This window comes from Lutra lutra, chromosome 18 (genome assembly GCF_902655055.1).
Source record: "Lutra lutra chromosome 18, mLutLut1.2, whole genome shotgun sequence".
NCBI lineage: Eukaryota > Metazoa > Chordata > Mammalia > Carnivora > Mustelidae > Lutra > Lutra lutra.
The window spans coordinates 29,940,574-29,966,156 of record NC_062295.1 but is presented as its reverse complement, the minus strand read 5'-3'; the positions used below and the strand labels follow the sequence as shown (position 1 = coordinate 29,966,156).

The 25,583-nt window shown below is 42.2% G+C and overlaps 1 protein-coding gene across 7 annotated transcripts in view; it reads left to right on the top strand.

Moving 5' to 3' along the window:
• Positions 1-25,583, top strand: part of GTF2I (general transcription factor IIi) — a 106,162-nt gene that overhangs the window by 26,420 nt on the left and 54,159 nt on the right. For all 7 annotated transcript variants that reach the window (XM_047713140.1, XM_047713137.1, XM_047713139.1 and 4 more), the window contains exons 3-9: positions 814-952; positions 4,449-4,583; positions 5,846-6,029; positions 6,203-6,231; positions 9,734-9,788; positions 10,245-10,288; positions 20,788-20,865. In XM_047713140.1, the coding sequence (XP_047569096.1) occupies positions 814-952; positions 4,449-4,583; positions 5,846-6,029; positions 6,203-6,231; positions 9,734-9,788; positions 10,245-10,288; positions 20,788-20,865 (664 nt within the window). The remainder of the gene's footprint in view (positions 1-813; positions 953-4,448; positions 4,584-5,845; positions 6,030-6,202; positions 6,232-9,733; positions 9,789-10,244; positions 10,289-20,787; positions 20,866-25,583) is intronic.

Below are 25,583 nucleotides of genomic sequence, written 5' to 3'. Positions count from 1 at the left end.
AAAAAACAAAAAAAACACCCCAGCGTGATTCCCCTGGTGCGTTCAGACAGAGATACTCTGGAGGTGGGATGATGTAGTGGATGTTGTCAGTTGGTTTCAGACTTCCCTTTAGCCCTGATGGCCCTGATCCTTCCTGCTGCTGTGAGAGTTCGAGGCTCCCTGGCCCAAGGTCTCCCCTTTCTTTGGGAGGGCCCTCCCTGCTCCAGAGCTCCCCAGACAAAGCCACACCAGCCATAACTCTCTGTCTGCCGAATCCGAATCCTGCGCCCCTCACGTCTCTTGGGTGTTGCTGTAGAGCGTGCTCTCCAGTAAGCCTTTGGTGGAAGTCTGAGGCTGTTTCATGGGGATTTGACCTGTAATGGATTAGAAGGGATTTCTGCCCTTTTTTCTTACAAATTCGTTTTTTCCTGTTTAACATTGGGATTGAAAACTATATAAAAGAGTGGTATCTTTAAAAAATGGTGACTCTTTTTCTATGATAATCTAAGGCCAGAAACTAGGAACTTCATCTGATTCCAGATACTGTAAGACCATTGAAATGATAAGACTTTTTTTTTTTTGTGACAGACAGAGATCACAAGTAGGCAGAGAGTCAGGCAGAGAGAGAGGGGGAAGCAGGCTTCCCACTGAGCAGAGAGCCCGATGCAGGGTTCGATCCCAGGACCCTGGGACCATGACCTGAGCTAAAGGCAGCAACTTTAACCCACTGAGCCACCCAGGCACCCCTGAAGTGATAAGATTCTTTATTCATCCATCATACATAGTACTTTAAGACATCTGTATGTAATACCACATTTGCTCTTTGTATTTTAGTGTAAAGAACTGGCCAAGTCCAAGGCAGAAGTGGCCTGCATCGCGGTGTATGAAACAGACGTGTTTGTGGTTGGAACTGAGAGAGGACGTGCTTTTGTTAACACCAGAAAGGATTTTCAGAAAGATTTTGTAAAATACTGTAAGTATTGTATCTTTGTGTTTTGTAAATACTGGACCTAAATAGTTATGGATAACAAATGTCTTATTTTCTAAAGCAGAATGGGATTTATACTAAAAGGATTTTCTAAAATATTTAGAGACACATTTCAGAACGCTCAAGATGTCCCTGACATTGTAATATATAATGGTAAAAGCTGAAGAGTTTAAGAAAAATGGTAAATGTTTATCCTGTGTTCCTTGTTTGGTGTTAGTTTGGATTAGTGGCACACCTGGGAGAGGAGGTAGAGAAATCTTGAATTGATTAAGGTTCTTTTTTTTTTTTTTTTAAAGATTTTATTTATTTATTTGACAGAGACAGTGAGAGAGGGAAACGAGCAGGGGGAGTGAGAGAGGGAGAAGCGGGTTTCCTGCTGAGCAGGGAGCCCGAAGTGGGGCCCGATTCCAGGACCCTTGGATCATGACCTGAGCCGAAGGCGGAGGCTTAACGACTGAGCCACCCAGGTGCCCTTAAAGGTTCTTATTTAAATGAACCATTGGTTTCTTGATAGGTATTTGGCGGGTTCAGAGCAAGTCTTTCTGTACACGAAGTTTGTGTAAGCACGCTGCAGAGTTAAACCAGTCTCTGATTCCTTCCATAGAACCAAGTTGTCAGAGTTCTTAATTCATTTTGTGGTCCTCCGAGTGGGAGGTCATCCAACTGATGAAAAATTTTTAAAAAAGATTTATTTATTTATTTATTTGACAGACAGAGATCACAAGTAGGCAGAGAGAGAGGGGGGAAGCAGGCTCCCCACTGAGCAGAGAGCCCTTTGTGGGGCTCGATCCCAGGACCCCAAGACCATGACCTGAGCCGAAGGCAGAGACTTTAACCCACTGAGCCACCAGGAGCCCCTGTAGGGATGTTTGTGTGTGTGTGTGTGTGTGTGTGTGTGTGTGTGTGTCTTTAAGTGCCAAATTTAAATTTCCATTATCAACTTAGATCCATTTAAATTTCCATTATCAAGTTAGATCCAATTCATGATAAATTGAGCAGATCGGGGGCGCCTGGGTGGCTCAGTGGGTTAAAGCCTCTGCCTTCGGCTCAGGTCATGATTCCAGGGTCCTGGGATCGAGCCCCGCATCGGGCTCTCTGCTCAGCAGGGAGCCTGCTTCCTCCTCTTTCTGCCTGCCTCTCTGCCTACTTCTGATCTCTGTCAAATAAATAAATAAAATCTTTTAAAAAAAATTAAGCAGATCGTGGGTAAATAAAATATTTTTCTTAATTCATTAATTTAAATTCTCAATCATATTTTTAGCCCTTTTTAGAAAAGCATATCTTCTCTACACTGCAGGGCCCCCCCTCCATGCCCCACTATAATCTTTTAAGCTTTATGATAGTATAATCTATTTAAATATTTTCATTTTTTCTGATCGTTTTGAGAATTTTTAAGGCTTTGATTATGTTTGTGTATTTAAGTTTATAGTAATAATGTTGTTTTGATTATGTGGATATCAGCTGCCATCTGTCCCGTGAATACTATGATCCCACGGGCAGCTGTGTTTATATTCCCGTTCCCTGTACTGTCTTGCCTGTGTGGTTCTCCAGTGGTTAGCACTAAGCATTAGGGGAATTGTCCTCAGTTGTAGATTGTAGTCCCTGCCTATTAGTATTCGTACTTTCTTTTTGTTACCAATAATTTAATGCCCTAGAGAATAATCTTTGGATGTAATTCTCAAGTACATAATATTTGTTTATATAAAGTATTTTGCAGATAAGGATCAATAGTGTCTTCTGAAACCTGATCAGTAGGTATATGAGTCAGTTTTACAATTTTTTTTTCTTTTAAGATTTTGTTTATTTGAGAGGGAGAGAGAATGAGAAGAGAGGTCAGTGGGAGAAGCGGACTTCCCGCTGAGCAGGGAGCCTGATGTGGGACTCGATCCCGGCACTCCGGGATCATGACCCGAGCCAAAGGCAGTCACTTAACCAACGGAGCCACCCAGGCGCCCAAGTTTTACAGTTTCTTGGGGAGAATTTTCTTTCCCACAGTTTGGAGCAATGAGATGATAATCACTCATAATTTAAAATGTTTGTGTTATGACAACAAGAGAAACAAGTGAAATTTATTTCAGTGGTTATAGTTTAACCCAATATTTTTTTTTTATTTTTTACTTTTTAAAGATTTTATTTATTTGACAGAGAGAGATCACATGTAGGCAGAGAGAGAGGGGTAGGAGGTTCCCTCCTGAGCAGAGAGCCTGATGCGGGGCTCCATCCCTGGACCCTGAGATCATGACCTGAGCCGAAGGCAGAGGCTTAACCCGCTGAGCCACCCAGGCGCCCCTAACCCAGTATATTTAAAACAGCATGTGGTCAACATAAAAATGATCAGTAGGGTATTTTGCATGCTCTTTTGGACTAAGTTTTCAAAATCCAGTATGGATGGCAGATGTACCGCGTATCATCATTTGGACTGGGACATCAGGTGCTCAGCAGCCACAGGTGTCTAGTGGCTGTGTGTTGGCCATTCTGAACCTGGAATGTTTTCTGTGACATTGCTAATCTCATATTTAAGTTTGTAGGTGACAAATTACTGTAAAGATACTTTTTCTTAAAAAAAAAACAAAACAAAACTACAAGTAGCTAATTTTTACTTTATAGAATTCTTTGTTAAAGCTGCAGTTATTTCAGGCGATGACCGTTTATGGTTTTTGGGGGGGGTTGTTCTTGTTTATTTCATTTCATTTATTTATTTAAATATTTATTTATTTAAATTTTTATTTTTTTATAAACATAAAATATATTTTTATCCCCAGGAGTACAGGTCTGTGAATCTCCAGGTTTACACACTTCACAGCACTCACCATAGCACATACCCTCCCCCAATGTCCATAACCCCACCCTCCTTCTCCCAACCCCCTCCCCCCGTTTATGGTTTTTATTCAAATCATTTATTGTAGGTTTTTATTTTTTTTAATTTTTATTTATTTATTTATTTTTAAAATATTTTATTTATTTATTTGACAGACAGAGATCACAAGTAGGCAGAGAGGCAGGCAGAGAGAGAGGGGGAAGCAGGCTCCCTGCCGAGCAGAGAGCCCGATGCGGGGCTCGATCCTAGAACCCTGGGATCATGACCTGAGCCAAAGGCAGAGGCTTTAACCCACTGAGCCACCCAGGCGCCCCTGTAGGTTTTTATTTTTAAATGCCCCCTGCCCCCCCCCTTTTTAAAGATTTTATTTATTAGAGAGAGAGAGAGAGCTCGCTCGCGCATCCACCTGTGGGTGTGATGAGGTGGGGGAGGGGCAGAGGGCGAGGTTGAAGCCAGGGAGCTCAGTCCCGGGCCCTACCTGAGATGGTGACCTGAGCTGAAAGCCGCCGCTTACTCAACTGAGCCACTCAGGCGCCCCTCTTTTGTCTTTTTATAACAAATGATGAATATTATAATATTAGAAGAAAATTGTTCTTACGGAAAGGCAAAATAAGATAATAAGATAATGGATGTGGGCATCTTACGTCATTACTTACGTGGCAGGTGTTGAAGAAGAGGAAAAGGCTGCAGAGATGCACAAGATGAAATCTGTGGCCCCGGCGAATCGCATGAGTGTGGATGCCGTGGAGATTGAGACGCTCAGAAAAACGGTAGAGGACTATTTCTGCTTTTGCTACGGTAAGGTTATACACTTGCGTTTTTGTTTTTTTTTAAGACTTTATTTACTTATCTGACTCAGAGAGATCACAAATAGGCAGAGAGGCAGGCAGAGAGGCTGCCTCAGCAGGCTCAGGGCTCCATCCCAGGACCCTGGGATCATGACCTGAGCCGAAGGCAGAGGCTTTAACCCACGGAGCCACCCAGGCGCCCCTACACTTGCATTTTCTAGAAGAGACATTATATAATTGAGTTTGCTAAAGGGTGAATTGTGTAACTGGTTTCAAGGTCAAATCGCATTTTTGACAAACTGAATGGATCGATTTCCAAACATGGGGTTAACATCAGAAGTGACGATACTTTCCATTTCTTATTTGAAGAAACCCAGAAACAAACAGATGTACCTATTAGAGCTGTGGGGTAGGTTTTTTTTCCCCTTTTCTATTTACAAGCTGTTTTAGGTTTGTAAGAAGAGAAAAGTAGATTTCCCAGATACTCCCTGGCTCAGTCCCTGCATAGATCCTCCCACTATCAACTACCCCTTTCCCTGGAGAACCTGCATTAATACATAATATTCACCCAAAGAGAATGTTTATTTTTGCCCTGTGTGCTGATCCCACCAGTTTCCTGAAAAAACCATCTTTTGTTAGTCTAAACACATGGCAAACAAAGCGCTTAAAAAAGCCCCAAAACTGTGGGAGGGAGAAGTTACTGGTTACACTGTGAGATTGTAGGTAAAATTCATCTCACGGGGGCGGGGCACAGGGAATAGGGTTTCTAGCTGGTGTGGGCTCCTGCCTGATACACTCGGACGGGTGGTAGAACACACTTGGTTACGCATGCCCGTTGTATTTATCTAGTAAGTTTTCAGTGAGAATATTGGCCAAAATGGCTGGATTCTTTATGGTAACAGTGGGACCTGTTAGTTTCCATGTTCTAAGGCTGAACGGTATATGAGACGATTGTATTATACCACGGCGAGGCCATCGAAAAGAAAGACGATGGTGGAAGACAGCAGGCATTGTTTCTTTTGTTCTGTGTAGATTTCATGTAACATTTTATATACTTTTCATTTGGCCTTATGGATCTGTTTCAGGCTTAGAACTTCTAAAATGGGAATAGGGCCCTCTGGTATTTTGAATTTGTTTGGAAATCGGATATTACAAAACAGCATGAATGCCGTTTGTTAAGCCGTGATAAACTAATGATGATTTTGTTTTTTTAATCTCCACATTTAATGATGTTTATCCTCTTCCTACCTCAACTCTGTCCCTCACCCCCAGGGAAAGCTTTAGGCAAATCAACAGTGGTACCTGTTCCGTATGAGAAGATGCTACGTGATCAGTCTGCTGTGGTCGTGCAGGGCCTTCCAGAAGGAGTTGCCTTTAAACACCCCGAGAACTATGATCTTGCCACCCTGAAATGGATTTTAGAGAACAAAGCAGGGATTTCATTTATCATTAAGAGGTGAAGTACTTTATCCCTTTTCTGTCAACAGTTTAGTATATAAAATTGAATATTCAGTATATTATAATATATTTTAAACATTCTTGTTTACTTTAGAAGTCAATTAAATTTATGCTTTACGGTAGTTTTGTTTTATATATTCATGTGTAGTTTTTCATTTTGTTTTAATGCAGACCTTTCCTAGAGCCAAAGAAGCACCTAGGTAAGTGATTACTTTGTTTCCAGATAGTTCCCAAGCCTGTTGGGCCAAATTAAACATATTTTCCTGATTTCTCTTATTTTGAGAATATGATGTAAGACATCTTAGGAGTAGGGTATTATATATAAACCAGTGAGAAGTCGCTGAACTGAAAAAGTAGAGACTTGTTTTTTTGTCTTTAGTTCTGCTACTTTCCTTATGATGTAGTCAAGGTTTTACCCTGGCGACGTGTTCGATCATACACTGGCTCTGCCCTCATTTTCCAGAGTTAAGAGGATGACTTCATTACCTAGCTGTCATTGAGCAGGCGCAGAACTTTTGGGCACAAGATTGGGTGGGGAGGGGGGAATGCACAGCTTTGCCTCAAGCATTCAAGCTTTGGAGTGCTGGTAGTTTAATGGAAGAGACAAAAACTCATAACGTCCCCACAGCGGGAGCATAGCCTGCCCGCTGTACAAATGGTTTGTTGGGAGGAAGCATTTGTTTGTGACCCAGGAAGGCTTCCAAGTTGAAGAGGGCATTAAGTTGGGCTCTTGAAGACTGAGGTGGATTTCAACAGGACTTCCTATTGGGAAGTTTGAGCCATTGCATTTGAAGGGAAAAGTGATTTTTAGAAGACTGGTGCCCTTTGGAGGCAGGTTTATTTGAGACTTTTGAAAATAAATGACCATTATCATTAGCAGTCTCTTAACCAGTGTAAGGAAGAAAGGAAAAATAATATATACACACACCCATATTTTTTGTTTAATAACCTTTGTTTTCTTCTCATCATGATGGAAAGATCAATATTTTAGGTGCTTTATTGAGGTATACTTGGCATGACATAAAATTCCCTTGTATTAAGTGTAGAATTCAGTGGGCTTTAGTAAATTTACAGTGACAGTTTACAAAGTTTTATAGTCCTTGCCATCTAAATTCAGAATATTTTCATCATCTCTTATTTTCATGAATGTTACATAAATTAGATATATAGTGTGGATGCTTTTGAGATGGTCTTTTACTCTGCATAATTCAGTTGAGCCTCATCTAGATTTTTTTTTTTTTAAAGATTTTATTTATTTATCAGAGAGAGAGAGGGAGAGCGAGCACAGGCAAACAGAATGGCAGGCAGAGGCAGAGGGAGAAGCAGGCTCCCCGCAGAGCAAGGAGCCCGATGCGGGACTCGATCCCAGGACGCTGGGATCATGACCTGAGCCGAAGGCAGCTGCTTAACCAACTGAGCCACCCAGGCGTCCCTAGATTTTTTTTTTTTTTTTTTAAGATTTTATTTATTTATTTGACAGAGAGATCACAAGTAGGCAGAGCAGCAGGAAGAGAGAGAAGGGGGAAGCAGGCTCCCCGCCGAGCAGAGAGCCTGATGTGGGGCTTGATCCCAGGACCCGAGACCATGACTGGAACCAGAGGCAGAGGTTTAACCCACTGAGCCACCTAGGTGCCCCAGGGCTTATCTAGATTGTTGGGTGTATATGTAGTTATTTCCTGGGGCGCCTGGGTGGCTTAGTCCTTAAGCATCTACCTTCAGCTCAGGTCATGATCCAAGGGTTTTAGGATTAAGCCCCGCATCAGGCTCCCTGCTTGGTGGGGAGCCTGCTTTTCCCTCTCCCCACTCCCCCTGCTTGCATTCCCTTTTTTTGTTGTGTTTCTGTCAAATAAAATTTTAAAATCTTTAAAAATATAATAGTTATTTCATTTTTCTTGCTGAATGGTAAGTATTCCTACATTTGAATATACCTCTCACGTCCATTCATGGGTTGATAGGCCTTTAGATTGTTTCCAGTGGGCTGTTACAAATAATACTACCATAGACCTACTTGAGTAAGTTTTTGTCTGGACATGGGCTTTAATTTCGCTTTGGTATACATGCCTAGGAGTAGACTTGCTGAGTCATAGACTGATTTTGCATTTAGCTTTAGAAACACTGCCAAGCTACCCTCTAGGTGCCTGTACCATTTTATGTCCCTGCTGGTATTGTCTGAGGGTTCCGGTTTCTCCACAGCCCCATCAGCGCTTGCTACTGTCTTTTTGGTTTTATCCGTTCCAATGGGTGTGAAGTGGTGTGTCACTGTGGTTTGGAAAGTTGAGTATCTTTTCATGTTTTAGCGACCATGTAGATATGCTTTGGAGTAAGGTCTGTTCAGATCTTTTCCATGTGTTTTTATTGGGTTATTTGTAGTGTTGTTAATGAGTTGTAAGAGTTCTTTTTGTATTTTTGATGTAGATTTAATACATTTTCTCCAGTTTTACAAGTTGTCTTTTGACCGTGTTCTGTGAGGAACAGAAGTTTTGAATTTCTACAGAGTTTGGTCTATTCTTTTATCACTCGCGCTTCTGATCTTGTTTCCAAGATTGTTGCTAACGCAAGGCCGTGAGCGAGTATTCGGTTTTCTTCCGTAAGTTTTTAGCCTGAGTTGTTACATTTGGATCTGTGGTCGGTTTTGAGTTAATTTTTGTATATGGCACATGGTTGCCATATGCGGCACATTGCATTCCAGCACAGTTTGTTTAAAAGACTCTCTTTTCTCCCTCAAAGTGCTTCGGCATTTTTGTTGACAGTCAGTGGACCCTGCTTATTTGTTTCTGGACTTTCTACGCAGTGGATCACCTTGTATGTGAATCGGGACAGTTTACCTCTTTGCAATCTGGATACTTTTTATTTCTTAATCTTGTTTTTCTAGCCAGAATGTCCAATACAGTACCGAATGGAAGTGATGATAGCAGACCTCACCTTCTCAATATTAGGAGGAAGACATTTGAGCTCTTGTCACTATGTTAGCTATTGCTTTTTTGTAGATGTTCTCTATAAGATTGAGAAAGTAAAGGTTTATTGTCTTGTTTTATTAAAATTCCAAATTTTCTATTTATTTATTTATTTAAAAGATTTTATTTATTTATTTGACAGATGGAGATCACAAGTAGGCAGAGAGGCGGGCAGAGAGAGGGGGAAGCAGGCTCCCTGCTGAGCAGAGAGCCCAATGCGGGGCTTGATCCCAGGACCCTGGGATCGTGATCTGAGCTGAAGGCAGAGGCTTTAACCCACTGAGACACCCAGGGTGCCCCAATTTCAGAACATTTTCATCATGCTCAAATAGAAGTCCCGTTCTTGTCAGGCAGTCACTGTTTGCCAATTCCGAGCCAGACATACCTCTGCTGGCAATGTTTGTCTGCGCTCCAGTGCCCCTGGGCCGTTCCTGGATTGCTGGAATCATAGTGCATTGCTGTGTTTGTTTCACCGATAAAAATTTGAGTTTTTTCCTTAAGGGGAGAGGGTGCTGGTGGCTGAGGGGATGACAGCTGCTTGTTGGCTGATCCGCACCCTCACTTCCCTTCCCTACGGGGAGAGAGTGAAGGACGCTGTTGTGCGGATTCACACGGCACTCACGCCCGTGTGACCCAGAGCTGCAAGCGCTCCTGCCCTCGCTCCTTCTCTGTTTAAGAACGTTGGAAATACGAGTCCTGTTGAAAGTTTTAGCAAAACCTAAATCTTATGTTTTTTTTTTGTACGTAGGAGGTCGTGTGATGGTGACAGATGCTGAAAGGTCCATGCTGTCTCCCGGTGGAAGGTAATGTGCAGTTGATCGGTACGAGTAAACCTCCACACCCCAGCGCCTGTAGTTTTTAGAATTTTGAGGTATTAGAATATTAAAAAGGCCCATATCACACGTCTTAAAGGTTAATACTCAGTGATTCATTTGGGGTCCTACGAGAATGTAGTCTTTGACTAAGTAGTTCCTGGGGGAAGCTAACAGGATGAGTTGATAGCTCCACTAGGCTCCACTGGGAGGAGGAGTAAAGTGGAACTTGCACGTCGTTACGCTTTCTTCCAAAAAAGACTGATCGGAATTAAAGTACTGAATTAAGTGGACAAGTTATATTTACGCAAGAAATAAATATGTAAATTTAATAGTCAGGTTTGCGTTAAGCTGGGTCAGGTGAGTGATTTTGTGTGTTGGCGAGTGGACGGTGCGTGGATGGCTGGTACCGGCGCACACCTTCATCCCGTCTTCTCTTCCTTTCAGCTGTGGCCCCGTCAAAGTGAAAACTGAACCCACGGAAGATTCTGGTATGTACTAGCACCTTTAGAATCTACTATGAAGTAAGAGAGCCTTTTCCTTAATTTAGAAGGTTGGATTTTGACTCATTATTTACTGTGATTTTTTTTTCCCTTCTACTGTAATGTTTTGATGAGAGGCAGACAGAATAAATTTATTCCAATAGTGACTTTTCTTTTAAATTAAAAAAATTTTTCTCAAAGATTTTATTTATTTATTTATTTATTTGACAATGAGAGAGAGAGAGAGAGAGAGAGCACAAGCAGGGTGAGTAGGAGAGGGAGAAGTAAACTCCCCACTGAGCAGGGAGCCCGATGCGGGCCTCGACCCCACGATCCTGGGCTCAGGACCTGCGCTAAATACAGAGGCTTAATCAACTGAGCCACCTGGGCGCCCAGACATTATTTTTTTCTTTCTTCCTTTTTTTTTTTTTTAATAATTTATTTGACAGATAGAGACCACAAGTAGGCAGAGGAGACAGGCAGAGAGAGAGGAGGAAGCAGGCTCCCCGCCGAGCAGAGAGCCCGATGTGGGGTTCGATCCCAGGACCCTGGGACCATGCATGACCCGAGCCGAAGGCAGAGGCTTTAACCCACTGAGCCACCCAGGCGCCCTATTTCTTTTCTTTTCTTTTCTTTTTTTATTTCATTTTATATATTTATTATTCCTTGCAAGTATGTATGACCACTTTCTAAAATGCACATAAAGGATGTTACATCACAGAGATTACCCCAGGTTCCACAGGCGTCATATTCTAAAATCAACTAGGCCCTTAATGTGGTATGAATGTAGTCTGTGCGTAACTGCTTTGAGAGGTAACGTTTGCGTGGTTGTTTGTGTATGTGACAATGAGTGAGTAAGCAGGTATCAAAGATGCTTCAGGGAAGATTATCCATCGTTAGAATTGTTAATGCTTGGGAAAAGAAGTGTTCGTGAGGTAAATTTGTTTTAGCTATTCAAAGGATGCTTCCATACTCATAGCACATATCTACCTTCAACTTGATCAGTAAGATAAAATCACCCTGTTTCTTCACTTGAAGGACAATAATACCCAACCTGTGTGTTTTGGTTTGTTTCTAATATCTTATATGACATCACTTAAAGTTAATAATGTACCATGACAAGTGTTTAGAATCACTTGTTTTCAAAGTATATGAGTGCACATTATAGACAATTCTTAAATCTGTTTCAGGCGCCCTATTTCTTAATGTTACCAAATACTATACTAAAACTTGGATAGTTTTTTAACTGAATGTTAGCCAGAAGTTTTTAGCTAATTACCTGTTGGTTAACAAAATTTGTTGCTAGGTTTCCCCTCAGTTATATAGGATTAATAGTGTAAAATGTCAGCTCTTTCTACAGTGCTTTTTACACAAGCTGAGCAAATGTCTCCTTACTCTCCCCGCCCCCTTTGCCCGTTTCTGCTCTCCAAGGAGATTGCTTTTAACTCTACGGTGTTTTTGGTGTTCAGTTTCTTTTTTTTTTTTTTTTTAAGATTTTATTCATTTATTTGATAGAGAGATCACAAGTAGGCAGAGTGGCAGGCAGAGAGAGAGAGGGAAGCAGGCTCCCTGCCGAGCAGAGAGCCCGATGCGGGGCTCGATCCCAGGACCCTGAGATCATGACCTGAGCCGAAGGCAGCGGCTTAACCCACTGAGCCACCCAGTCACCCCAGAAGAAGGAAATCTTACCACCCGTGACAACACAGAAAGTCCTACAGGGCATTATGCCGAGTGAAATAAGTAACAACTCAGATAAGACTAAGACAATATGATTTCACTTATATGTGGAATGTACAAAAAAACAAAACAAAGGAACAAACAGACTCTTAAATACAGAGAACAGGTGGTTGCCAGAGGGGAGGTGGGTGGGGGGACGAGCAAAACAGGGAAAAAAGATTAAAAGGTACAAACTTTCAGTTATACGAAAAGTAAGTCATAGCTATAAAAAATGCAGCATGGGGGGGCGCCTGTGTTGCTCAGTGGGTTGGGCCGCTGCCTTCGGCTCGGGTCATGATCTCGGGGTCCTGGGATCGAGTCCCGCGTCGGGCTCTCTGCTCAGCAGGGAGCCTGCTTCCCTTCCTCTCTCTCTCTGCCTGCTTCTCTGCCTACTTGTGATCTCTCTCTGTCAAATAAAAAAAAAAAGTGCAGCATAGGGAATATAGTCAGTGCTGTAATAATGCTGCATGGTGACAGGTGGTGGCCACACTTAGCATGGTTGAGCATCAAGTAACAGAGAGAATTGTTGAATTGTTACATTGTACACCTGAAACTAATATAACATTGTATGTCAACTCAACTTCAATAATAAATAACAAAAAAAGAAAGAAAACAACATTAATTAAAGAATGAGCAAAAGATTTAAAAAGACATTTCATCAAACTAATACAGGAGTAGCTAATAAGTACATGAAAAATGATGTTCAACATCGTTAAGAAGATGCAATTAAAATCACAATTCTAGGACATTCCAAAAAAGGCAAAACGATGGTGGCAGTAAAAAGATCAGTGATGGATGGCCGGGTGTTAGAGAAGAGAGGCAGATGAAAAGGGAGAGGACAGAGGATTTTTAGGGCAGGGGAACTATTCTGTGTGCTGCTACAGTAACAGATGCACGTCACTATACACTTATCAAAACCCACAGGATGCACAAGACTGATCCCTAATGTAAGCTATGGCACTGGGTGATAATGGTTCATCATTTTTTTTTAAGATTTATTTATTTATTTACTTGACAGAGAGAGAGAGAGAGAGAGATCACAGGTAGGCAGAGCAGCAGGCAGAGAGGGGGAAGCAGGCTCCCTGCTGAGCAGAGAGCCCGATGTGGGGCTCGATCCCAGGACCCTGAGATCATGACCTGGGCCGAAGGCAGTGGCTTAACCCACTGAGCCACCCAGGCGCCCTGGTTCATCATTTTTAATACCCTAATGTGGGATGCTAATCTTGGGAGGGAGGGTTTTCATGAGTAGGGTACAAGATACATGAAAACACCCTCCATATTTTTTGTTCAATTTTGTTGTGAACCTAAAACCGCTCTAAAAATAAAACATCTGTTTAAAAGCATAAAAAAAAAAAAAGCCCACACAATGAGATACCATGTCATACTCACTAGAATTGTTATAACAACAAAAAAAAGACAGTATCACATGTTGGCCAAGATATGGAGAACTGAAGCCCCTGTACACGGCTGCTAAGAACCTACAGCCACTGTAGAAAACAATTTGTCAGTTGCTTGTAAGTTGAGCACAGAGTTACCAAAGAACCAACAATTCACTCCTGGGTATCTATGTACCCAAGAGAAATGAAGACAGACGTATTTCCACACAAAAGACAAGGCTATAGGGGCGCCTGGGTGTCTCAGTGGATTAAACCTCTGCCTTCAGCTCAGGTGATGATCTGAGTCCTGGGATCCAGCACCACATCGGGCTCTCTGCTCAGTGGGGAGCCTGCTTCCTCCTCTCTGTCTGCCTGCCTCTCTGCCTACTTGTGAACTCTCTCTGTCAAATAAATAAATAAATAAATCTTTAAAAAAAAAAAAAAAAGATTTCCTTCTTCTTTGTTTCTCCCTTCCCCCCCATTTTCTTTTTATTGAAATTTTTTAAATTATAGAAGTTATTTATATATTCTGGATATAGTTTTTTTTTTTTTTTTTTTTAATCAGAAACCATCTTTTGCAAATGTAGTTTTCTACTCTGTGGCTTGTGTTTTCATTTTCTTAATGGTGTCCCTTTAAGCCTAAAAGCGTTTTCATTTTGTTGCAATTCAGTTTTACAAATTTTTCTTTTATAGCCAGGGGCTTTGGTGTTACATCTGAGAAAACCCAGACTCTTTGCCTCACCTGAGGTCATGAGGAATTTTACCCTGCTGTGGTTTTTTTTTTTTTGAATTATACAGTTTTAACTCTTATGTCTAAGCCTCAGGCCTGTTTGAGTTCATTGTTGCGTGGGTTGCCAGGGAACGGTCTGATTTCATCCTTCTGTGTGTGGATGCCCCACTGCCCCAGCGTCCTTTGGGTGTCTTTTATTGAAAAGTTGTCCAGTCCCCGTCATTTCGCCTCAGCACCTGTCTCAAACAGCAGGTAACCAGGTATATTTCTGTTCCCTTAATCTTGAATCCCAGTCTTAGAACAACAGCACACCATAGCTCATGTTATTTCAAGGTTTGGTTTTGTTATCTTTTTTTTTTTTTTTGTTATCTTTTAACATATGGAACAATAAGGATATGATTATTTCACTGTCTCTCAATACTTCCCCTTTCCCACTTCAACTATCTAGTTAAACTGATTTTTACCGTTCAGGTTCTTTGAGAACTGATCATGATCTTGGACGTTGTACTTTAATGTTTCCTTTCTTGTCATGTCCATTTCTAGGGCACAGGTGGTTTTGCTTATTTATAAAACATACAGCTCTTCCTGACTGGATTACAGTTTCTTTGTTAAGATTTTTTTCTTTTTTTAGAAGATTTTATTTATTTGGCAGAGAAAGAGAAAGCACAGATGGGGGGAGAAGCAGGCTTCTTACTGAGCAGGGAGCCCAATGTGGGACTTGATCCCGTACACCGGAACCATGACCTGAGCCAAAGTAATAATCATTGTATTATTACTGGGAATATAAATTATAATGAGCTTTGGTGATTGGCAGTGAGAAATGGGACATTTACTGCATTTTCTTATTGAAGGCATATATGCATTGTAAAACCTGAGCAGAAGCTATAGCTGGGGTACAGAAATTTTAATTGGGTCAAATGCAGTTTTATATCACTAAAATAGTGACGTTTTCTGTTTGACCTCTAAGAGGGGACAGCAGCCAACTAATTTCGTTATATCCGAGTTTGCGCTGTTGCAAACATGCTGTCATCATGGAGCTTTTACTCTGCTCTCACTTTATTTGTTTTATTAAAGATTTTATTATTTGACAGAGAGACACACAATAAGAGAGGGAACACAAGCAGGGGGAGTGGAAGAGGGAGAAGCAGGCTTCCCGCTGAGCAGGGAGCCTGAAGTGGGGCTCGATCCCAAGACCCTGGGATCATGACTCGAGCTGAAGGCAAATGCTTAACGACTTAACCACCCAGGCGCCCTGCTCTGCTCTCACTTTAGTTAAAACGTTATCTTGGGGTGCCTGACTCACTCAGTCGGTAGAGCATGGCACTGCTCTGGATCTCAGGGCAGTTAAGTTTGAGCCCCTTGTTGGGTGTAGAGATTACTTAAATAGTAAAATCTGTAAAAGAAATCACCTTATACAGTGAACTTCAGACTTAAGGTTCATCTAGGAACACAAGGATATTATTAGGAAATCTCTACACTCACGTTCTCATGCTACTAAAAATTAGAAATACTGTATCCTCTGAGTAGATGATAAGAAGGCTGCAGAAGTCCTTAACCTGATTGCGCAGGCTACCATACAGAACTGTAAATGCCAGCCCTTCGTTGTGTTGAATAGAGAACCATGGGAGCACCCTTCGTAGGACAAAGAGGCACATCTTCACCAGTTTCTTACCAGTTTCTAGTACAAACCAGTACAGATGAGGGGTAAGTAGTTAGGAAGTGGAGGTACCATTAACTTGTAGACGGTTGGATTTTGTATGTAGAACTCCAGAGAATCAGCTAGAGAACCGCAAACAAGATACCGAGAGTCTGACTTGACCTTGCGAATGTGAAAGATTCCAGATACGGTAAGAGTTTAGATTAAAAGCATTATGGAAAAAAAAGTTAGTAATACTTTGAATAATTGCTAAGTACTACATTTGGCTAAGAAAGAATTAAAAATGAAGGATGGCAGCGTCGGCCAAAGTGTGCCAGAGGACATGTGAGACACAAGGAATTGCTACTCGCAAGAGACGATGAAGGGTTGTTGTATTGAACTTAAATTAATGATCAGAGATTCAAGAAGCAAGAGAAAATGCTTAGTCTGGTTAAAGAAAGGGAGATAAAAATCCAACAAAGATGAAGTTGTGTCGGCAGACCGGCGACACCCTGCTCATACCCCGTGAAGAGGAGCTAGAATCAGCAGCTTCAGGGATGGTTGCCGAATTGTTGCTTTCTTACAGGTGATGCTTTGGTAATTCTTACCATTTTATTTTATTTGTTTATTTTTATTTATTCATTTATTTTTAAAAAGATTTATTTACTTGACAGAGATCACAAGTAGGCAGAGAGGCAGGCAGAGAGAGAGGAGGAAGCAGGCTTCCCGCTGAGCAGAGAGCCCGATGCAGGGCTCGATCCCAGGACCCTGGCATCATGATCTGAGTCGAAGGCAGAAGCTTTAACCCACTGAGCCACTCAGGCGCCCTTTTATTTGTTTGTTTTTAAACATTTTGTTTATAAGGAATCTCTATACCCCACATGGGGCTTGAACTTAGAACCCTGAGATTCAGAGTTGGGAGTTCCAACCAACTGAGCCAGCCAGGCGCCCCTTTCTTACATTTTGAGGTGCACACGCTCTTTGACCCTTTGCTGCTTTAATAAAATGGCAGTTGACCGGCAGTTCCCGTCAGTGGAGTTCCTGGTTGCCATTCACCTGGGAGTGCGATGGCTGTGATTCTGCTGCTGTCTACAAGGCAGTGTTCGTTCGCTGCAGAAATCCTACCATGGGAAATAGACGAAGAGTATGGTTTTTATTATTCTTTCAAGTTTTTATTTTAGTGTCACATTTTTTTAAGTTTTTTGTTTTTTGTTTTTTTTAATTTATTTGACAGAGCAAGAATGGGAGAAGCAGACTCCCCATTGAGCAGGGCACGCAGTGCGGGGCTCCGTCTCAGCACCCCAGGACCATGACCTGAGCCGAGAGGCACACACTTAACCAGCTGAGCCACCCAGGAGCCCCAAGAACTTTTTACTTTGTTTCAGTAGAAGTTGGTCAGGGTTCATCTCGCTCTTTCTGTAGTCTGGCTCTAGTGCCTGCCATACCGAGAAGCCCTGGTTCCGTTTCGAATGGTGTTAGGACAACAGGGTCTTGGTGTTGGGCATGCTTACTGCATCTGGGATGTCTCTGCTTCTGAAGCAACGAAGCTTGGGGACCGGTGGTGTGCCTGGGGGTGTTTCCATGCACATGAACGCATACATGCATTCATTTACATTTTATATTTTCCATGCCCAGATCTTCGACATCCCAAGGGTTTACCCCCCTCCTTTTCTTGTATAATTCCCTTCTGGTAGAATGAGAATCCTGCCAGCCAGACATTCTTAGTATATTGACTTCATGTGACCCCCGTCCTGTTGTCTAACCCATGGCTCCTCCCCCCCCTCCTTACCTCACGGCCGCTCTGACCCTGCCTACTGGGCTGTCACCACTCCTGCTTGCCCCCTCATCTAGCTCAGTCTCCTAAAGCCCTTCCTTGGTGTCCCCTGCCCCTCCTTTTAGTCCCCTTCTCGTTCTGCCAGCCTCCTCTGCTTCCCGGGGCCTCCCTGATGTAGCTGCCTACCTTGCCCGGTGGCAAATACTGGCATTGGGGTAGGTAGTTGGGGAAAGGGAAGCTGTATTTATTTATTTTTTTAAGGATTTAATTTATTTGAGAGCGAAAGAGGAGAGGGACAAGCAGATTACGTGCTGAGCATGGAGCCCGACTGGGGACCCAATGCCATGACCCTGAGATCCTGAACTGAGCCGACCAAGCCACCCGGGTGCCCCAAGGCGAGGCTGTATTAATTGTGCTTGTGTGAGAGAGGGGTGTTGGGGAGAGAGAACGGGAACTTCTGTGTATATTACATATAGGCCAAGTCCTGGTTTTTTGGGAGATGTGCGAGAAGGGTAGCATTGAATATCTTCATTGGGAGGAAGTATTTGAATCTATTACACTGTTTTACAGAAGGTTTTTCCCTTTCTTTTTCATGCCACAGGAGATCTCCGTTTTCTGTTTAGCTTTTGGTTGATTGCAACTGAATCACCATTTTGTACATCGTTTTCTCTTTTATTCACATAGTCATTTCCTGAATAGTTTTTATCTAAACATGAGCATGCTGAATTGAGAAAAGTCCTGTTTTATTGAATTCTTTAACCATCTTTATGTATGGATATAATAGAATTGCTCTCACAGAGGTTTTTTTTTTTTTTCTCTTAAGGATTTTATTTATTGATGTGACACACAGAGAGGGAGACAGACAGACAGCGAGAGACAGAACACAAGCAGGGGGAGTGGCAGAGGGAGAAGCAGGCTTCCCGCTGAGCAGGGAGCCTATGTGGGGCTCGATCCCAGGACCCTGAGATCATGACCTGAGCTGAAGGCAGCTGCTTAATGACTGGGCCACCCAGGCGCCCCAAGGTTTCTTTGTTCTCCCTCATGTTGTCTTCATATTCTCAATTTATCCTGCAATTTCTTTTGATATTTCCATTTTACTTTTTTTTTTTTTTTTAATATGTCTTGGGTATAACAGTCATGGTCCCGTCAGGAGAAAGAAGCCGTAGAGAAAATCCACCGTAAAGATGAGCCGGTTTTCATCACTAGCTTGGTAACGAGGAGTATGATAAAGTACCAGATGCGGAACAACCCCGGGAATTGGCTGCCACCCCTAGAACTTTGATTCTGACTTCTGAGGTGGCAGACTGTTGGGTGGTGCTGGTGTCTGAAGGGACGGGGACGTGTTAAAACTGGTTCTGGTGGCGGTGGAAAAATTTCCACTGGGTCTTGCTGTTTGCTATTTGCTGTGGGAAGGGTCTGTGACCCTGACGGGGACAAGATGCAGACAAGAGGCCGAAAAGACGTTGTCGGTTCATGGTTTCTGCTCTGGCCTTGTAGCCTCCTCCCTGTTGTGCTCCCTTGGGAGTTCTTCTAAGGAGCCAGACTGGTTTGCAGTCCAGGCTCCAGCAGGGTCTGGGGGTGTGTCTGGAACTGGGACAACAGCGTCGTGACCACACTGGCTACTCCCTCTGGCTGCTCCGTCCACACCCTCCTCCACACACTTGGCTTTCCGAGAACAGAACAGCTGTTCTGCGGGCAGGATGCAGCTCTCTTTCGCACAGAGTCCGTCGTTTCTGGCCTCTCCCCAGAATGAGGGCTTCCAGGGTCCCGACAGGCTTCGTGCCTGTCTCTGGGAAACCTAGTAGCGTCCAGTTGTGTCCATTCGTGAGCTGTGAGCTCAATCTATTTGAATATTCTTTTTTCTAGAGGCTACATGGTAATGGAAGCCGAACAAAACTTGTAAAATAATAATGCACAGTAGAACGGAGAACAGTTTATATCCCCAAATACGTTGCATTTGCAGAAAGACACATTCCTAACATGGAAGAAAATAGGCACATGTTCACATTTCTACAGCACAAAAATTAATCCCTTCTTTAATTCATTGCCCATTACGCTGTACTTCCTTTGCCTTCAATCAGGACGTTAGCTGGTGAGGTTGTTCGCCTGTTTGGGGCCTCGCGAACCTTCATTCCGGAAGTGTCTAAATCCCCGGTGGATTTGCCTTTTTTGTCTGCTTTCATTTTTCTCTTAAGTTTACTGATGAGCACCGTTGTGGTAAAGGGACAGCCCGCAGAATCTCAGGGGTTCCAGACTGTTCTCTGCCACCGTCGCGGGGAGCACACCCGTCTCCTGTCGGTAGTTGCTTGTTGCTTTAGGGATAAGTGTCCTTTGATATGGAAAGCTAGCTCTTCCTTGCTATTTCCAGTTGGCGATACTCTCTCCCTGCCGCTCACGTCGCGTAGCGCCGGCACAGGGTCAGAGCGCCGGAGAGCCGCACACAGTGAGCCTTCATGCGTGTGCAGTTGGACGGTGTGTGCTTCTGTTCTAGTCACAGAGGCCCACGTCCAATTATCTGTCCTAACCGTAGGCACAGCGTTAGGCAGAAAGGTACATTTTGTCCCCTTGTTAATAAAGGGATTTATTAGGAGGGAAGAAAAATCCGTGTATCTTCTGAAAATGGTTTACAGTTATGCCATCTTGACTGAGGAGCCTTGAGTCATTACAACTGAGGTTTACAAATACTCCCTTCCACCTTTCAGCGGGGGGCAGAGGGAGAGGAAGAGAGACCAATTTAAGCAGGTTCTGTGCCCAGCATGGAGCCTGATGCGGGCTTCAAGTCTGATTCAGAGACCATGACCTGAGGCAAGACAGATGCTTGCCCGACTGAGTCACCCAGGTGCCCCTACACGTGATTTTCAGTAGTTTGTAAAAGTCTTTCTAATTCCTTTAGTAATTTCGGCACGCAGTGTGGGACTTGAACTCATGACATGAGATTAGGAGTCGTGTGCTCTACCAACTGAGCCGGCCAGGTGGTCCTGTAAAAGCATTTTCATGTTGCGTGAAAAGAGAAGTGTGACTAATTTTCTTCAAATCCAGAGATAAGAACGTCCGAGAAAAAAGTTTGCAGCAAATAATCTCAGAAAATTAGTAACAGAACTTTGTTCCGTTTGGATTTTAGATGATTTTTGCCCCTTTGCTAAACCTAGCACACTTTTGTCCTTTCAGAGTTTTTATGTACGCGTTGCTCTGCATTATTTGGGCAGGAGAGATTTTCTTGCATTGTCTACCTGCATGCCCTAAAGTGTAATTAGGTACGTTCACTTCCTTTTACAGGTATTTCCCTGGAAATGGCAGCTGTGACAGTAAAAGAGGAATCAGAGGACCCTGATTACTATCAATATAACATTCAAGGTAATACCGTGTGTACACCGTTTTTCTTTCCAAAAGTTGTTGGCAGTTAAAATTCAAATTTACCAGTTGCCTAAATTCATCGAATACTGCTTTATGGATTGTTTCTTGATTGGCATGCATGCTTATAACTGATCCCTGGAGTAAGTTCGATTTCCAAACTGTGGCAGGGAAATAAGTCCTCTGTCCACAGGGCGCAGAATAGCCGTTGGTGTTCTGGAAAGGCAGGCAAAGGTTGGGCACCGTTTAGAATTCAGTTCTCGTTTCTAGTGTTATTTGCAAGACACAAGAGGCCTTCTGAGCCTCGAATATTCTTGTGCAATAAAAAAATACCTGTGTAACCATTGTCATTATCTTAAAAGTCTACAAAAGGTAAGACTTCCATACATTTTTGGCTGTTACTTCTCACCTCGTTCCACATCTTTCTGCTCGCTTGATAGCGGTTGTGGCTTAATAATGCAGTTTGCTCTTACCCATCATTGGCTTTTAGTTGAGAAGAATGTTTTCTATATTTATAGTCCGTTTTATTTTTAGAGGTACATAAAATACTTGAAGATATTTAAAGTATAAAAGCTGAGTAGTGTCGTCATCTGTACATACCCATAAATCTGTCTGTCCTGCAGTTGGGACAATGACACTTCCGTAACCCTCAAGTTCCTTTGTGTTTTGTGCAATTCACCGCCCTCCCCAGCCAACCACTGATCTGCTTCCTGTCGTTCGACATGAGTTTCCATTTTTTAAGAAATTTCTGTAGGTGGAATCATTATAAAGTATGTACTGTTTTCTTGGGATGGGATGTGACTTCTTTCATTCCACATAATTGTTTTGAAATTCATCCGCAGTGTTACATACATCCGCAACTAATGCCATTTTATTGCTGAGGATTAGTCCATTGCTCGTCTGTCTACCAGTTTGTTTATCTCTTTGTATATTGATATTTTGGTTGTTTCTGCTTTGGGGGGGGCTCTTAAAAACAAAGTTGCTTTGAATTTTTGTGTGCAAATTGTTGTATGGAAATATGCCTTCATTTCTCTTGAGTAGATTCCTAGAAATGGCATAGCTGGGACATATGGTAGGTATTTAATTTTGTAAGAAACCACCAAAGTGTTTTGCACAGTGCTTGTACTATTTTACGTTTCCACCAGCAATGTATGAGCAGTTCTGAGTTGTTCCACATCCTTGCCCACACTTGTCCTGTCAGTCGTCTTCTTTTAAGCCATTTTAGTGAGTGTCTTAGAGACCTCGTTTTACTTGTGATTTGTGATTTGCCTGCTACTTGTAGCTCATTTAAAAAGATAAACTCTTATGAATTCTGGAGCATTGTGAAAGTTTTATGAATGAATTTATTCTGATTTGCAGTCATGTGAATACCTATGCACATATATTAAACTTTAATAGTGAATTTCATTATTTTTTTTGTCAGTTTTGCACATTTTATTCTTGTGATGTTAGTAATCACATGGCTAAGAGGTTGAGACAGTTCTGTGGAGTTTGAATTAAACAGTTAAAATTTTGGAAAAAATTTAGCCTTTATAAAAGTAGCCGTTGGTACCTTCCTAATACATGGACATAAATTTGATAAATACTGTTGACTGAAATAGTCTTTTTTTCAACACAGATTATTTTTATGATAAAAAGGTCTGCTTTCATCTTTGGTACTGTCTGTTCAGAGTTGTGTTATTCTCAGCCACGAGTATAGAAGCTTTCCTGTCCCCTTTTGAGACTGTAGGTTGAGTGATTTAAGAAATCACTGGAAAAAAAAAACTGGAAAATGAGGGTTGGAAATCACATGTTTGTAGAGGGAGAGCTCGCTTGAAATGTAGTACTTTAGGTACAGTTGAAGGTAAGAGCTAGACAATGCGTATCTTCTGAGTTTTATAAAAATTGTGTAATTTTACGTTTAGGTCTTCAGTTTAGGCCTAACTTTTGTATGGTGTGGAGGATGTTTGGTTCCAACTTGAGTGTATGGCTGTCCAGATTTTCCAGTAGCATTTGTTGAAAGACTGTTCTTTTCATTGCATTACCTTTGTGGCTCTGAATATTCTGTTCCGTTGATCTCTGTGTCTCCTTTCACCGACTTCTACATGTGTCGAGTACTATAGCGTATACTAAGTCTTGAAATCAGAGTGTGGGAGTCCTACAGAATTGTTGTTCTTTCTCAAAATTATTTGGTCTAGTTTAGCTCCTTTATCTTTTCATATGAGTTGTAAAAATCAACTTGGTGATTTGTTCAGAAAACTGCGGGGATACTGATAGAGATTGTGGTCAGTCCGTGCAGCCGATTCAGGCTAATTCCCTTTCATGCCCCTTCTTCTGGTTCATGAACACGCTTTCTACAGCTTTTCCTAGATTCCCATTTTCAGAGGTTTGTTTTTGTCAGAGAGCTCCTGTAGTGCACATTTTGTAAGATTTACATCTAAATATTTAATGTTTTTTGTTGTTACTGAAAATAGGACTGTTCTTGTACATTTCACTTCCAACTGTGGCCAGTCCAGAGAACTCCAGTTTTTAGGTACTGACCTTGTATCTTGTGACTCAGTTAAAATTCACTTACCAGTTCTAGCAACTTGTGGGTAAAGTCTTCGGGACTTTCTAAGTAGACAGTGTCATTCCTTCCTTTTCCTTGTGTTAATTGTGCTCTCTGGGACCCTCTGGTCTTGTGTCCGACAGGAATAGAGAGACCAGATCTTTAAGTAGAATAGCCGTGGGGTTTTCGGGGTTTTCGTAGATGCCTTTTATCTGTTTGAGGAAGTTCTCTTTTGTCTGTGCTTGTAGTGACTGGATGTCGAATTTGTAGAAGGTCTTTTCTAGGGGCACCTGGGTGGCTCAGTTGGTTAAGTGTCTGCCTTCAGCTCAGGTCGTGATTATCCCTCACTGTCCTCGCTTGGCGGGGAGCCTACTTCTCCCTCTGCCTGCTCTGCCTGCTGTCCCCCTTGCTTGTGTGCGCTCTCTGATAAATAAATAAGTAAAATCTTTTTAAAGAAAAAGGTCTTCTTGGGCGCGTGGGTGGCTCAGTGTGTTAAACCTCTGCCTTGGGCTCAGGTCGTGATCTCAGGGTCCTGGGATCGAGCCCCGCGTCGGGCTCTCTGCTCAGTGGGGAGACTGCTCCCTCACCACCGCCTGCCTCTCTGCCTGCTTGTGATCTCTGTCTCTGTCAAATAAATAAATAAAATCTTTAAAAAAAAAAAAAAAGGTCTTCTATATCTCTAGAGATGATTATATGGGTTTTTCTTGTTTACTCTTGTTAAAATGGTGATTGATATTAATTGATATTAATTTTCAAATGTTAAACCAGCCACACATTACTGGGATAATAAACCCTATTTGGCTATAATGTATTCTTTCTATATATTATTGATTTTAAGCTATATGAGTCAGAAAGCTTCTTTTCTTATAAATGTCTTTGTATTTGGTTTTGGTTAATACTGGCCTCAGTAGAATGAATTGGGAAGTGATGTAATGGAGCAGTGTTTTTGTAGATTTGGTACTATTCTGTTCTTTAGTGTTTGGTGAAATTTGCCAGTGAAGCCACCTAGACCTTTTGGTTTCCATAATGGAAAGTTTTAAAACTCAGTCTATTTTTTGATTTTTAAATTTCTTATAATAGTTGTGGGCTGTTCAGATTATGTATTTCTTCTTCCCTTTTTTTTTTTTTTAAGATTTTATTTATTTATTTGACAGATAGAGATCACAAGTAGGCAGAGAGGCAGGCAGAGAGAGGAGGAAGCAGGCTCCCCGCTGAGCAGAGAGCCTGATGTGGGGCTCAATCCCAGGACCCTGAGATCATGACCTGAGCCGAAGGCAGAGGCTTTAACCCACTGAGCCACTCAGGCGCCCCTCTTCTTCCTTTTAAAAAAAAAAAAAAAATTTTTTTTTTAAAGATTTTATTTATTTGACAGAGAGATCACAAGTAGGCAGAGACAGAGGATGGGGGGATGGGGAAGCAGGCCCCCTGCTGAGCAGAGAGCCCCATGGGGGGCTCGATCACAGGACCATGGGATCACAACCTGAGCTAAAGGCAGAGGCTTTAACCCACTGAGCCACACAGACAGCCCTACGTATCCTTGATTGAGCTTAAGCAGTTTGTGTCTTTTAGGGAATCTGTCTACTTTGCCTTAAGCGTTTTTTTTTTTTGTTTTGTTTTGTTTTAATTTCAGTATTTCAAGGTCTGTAGTGATGCCCCTCTCATTTTCAGTCTTTTTAGATTTGTGTCTGTTTTTCTTGGTTGCTCTGGCTCAGGGTTTCTCAAGCTTGTCAGTATTGACATTTTGATCAAACAGTTCACTATTGCGGCTATCTCTGTTTTGCTATGAGCTGTAGAAGGTGTAGTAGCTTTCCTGGCCTTTACCCACTAGATACCAGTAGTATCTCCCTAACTGTGACCATCAAAACTGCCATAATTCTAGGGCGCCTGGGTGGCTTAGTGGGTTAAGCCTCTGCCTTCGGCTCAGGTTATGATCCCAGGGTCCTGGGATTGAGCCCCACATCAGGCTGCCTCTCTGCGTACTTGTGATCTCTGTCTGTCAAATAAATAAATAAAATCTTAAATAAAAGCTGGAATAATTCTGTGTTATAATCAGTCCCCGTGGAGTGGGGACACAGTCACTAGCAGTGGAGAACCATCGGTCAGGCTCTAGAGCTTTTACTTAATTTTTCTTTTCTCTTAGAGATCCAGCTTATACTTTTAGTGACTTTTACACTTTCTTTCTTTCTTTCTTTTT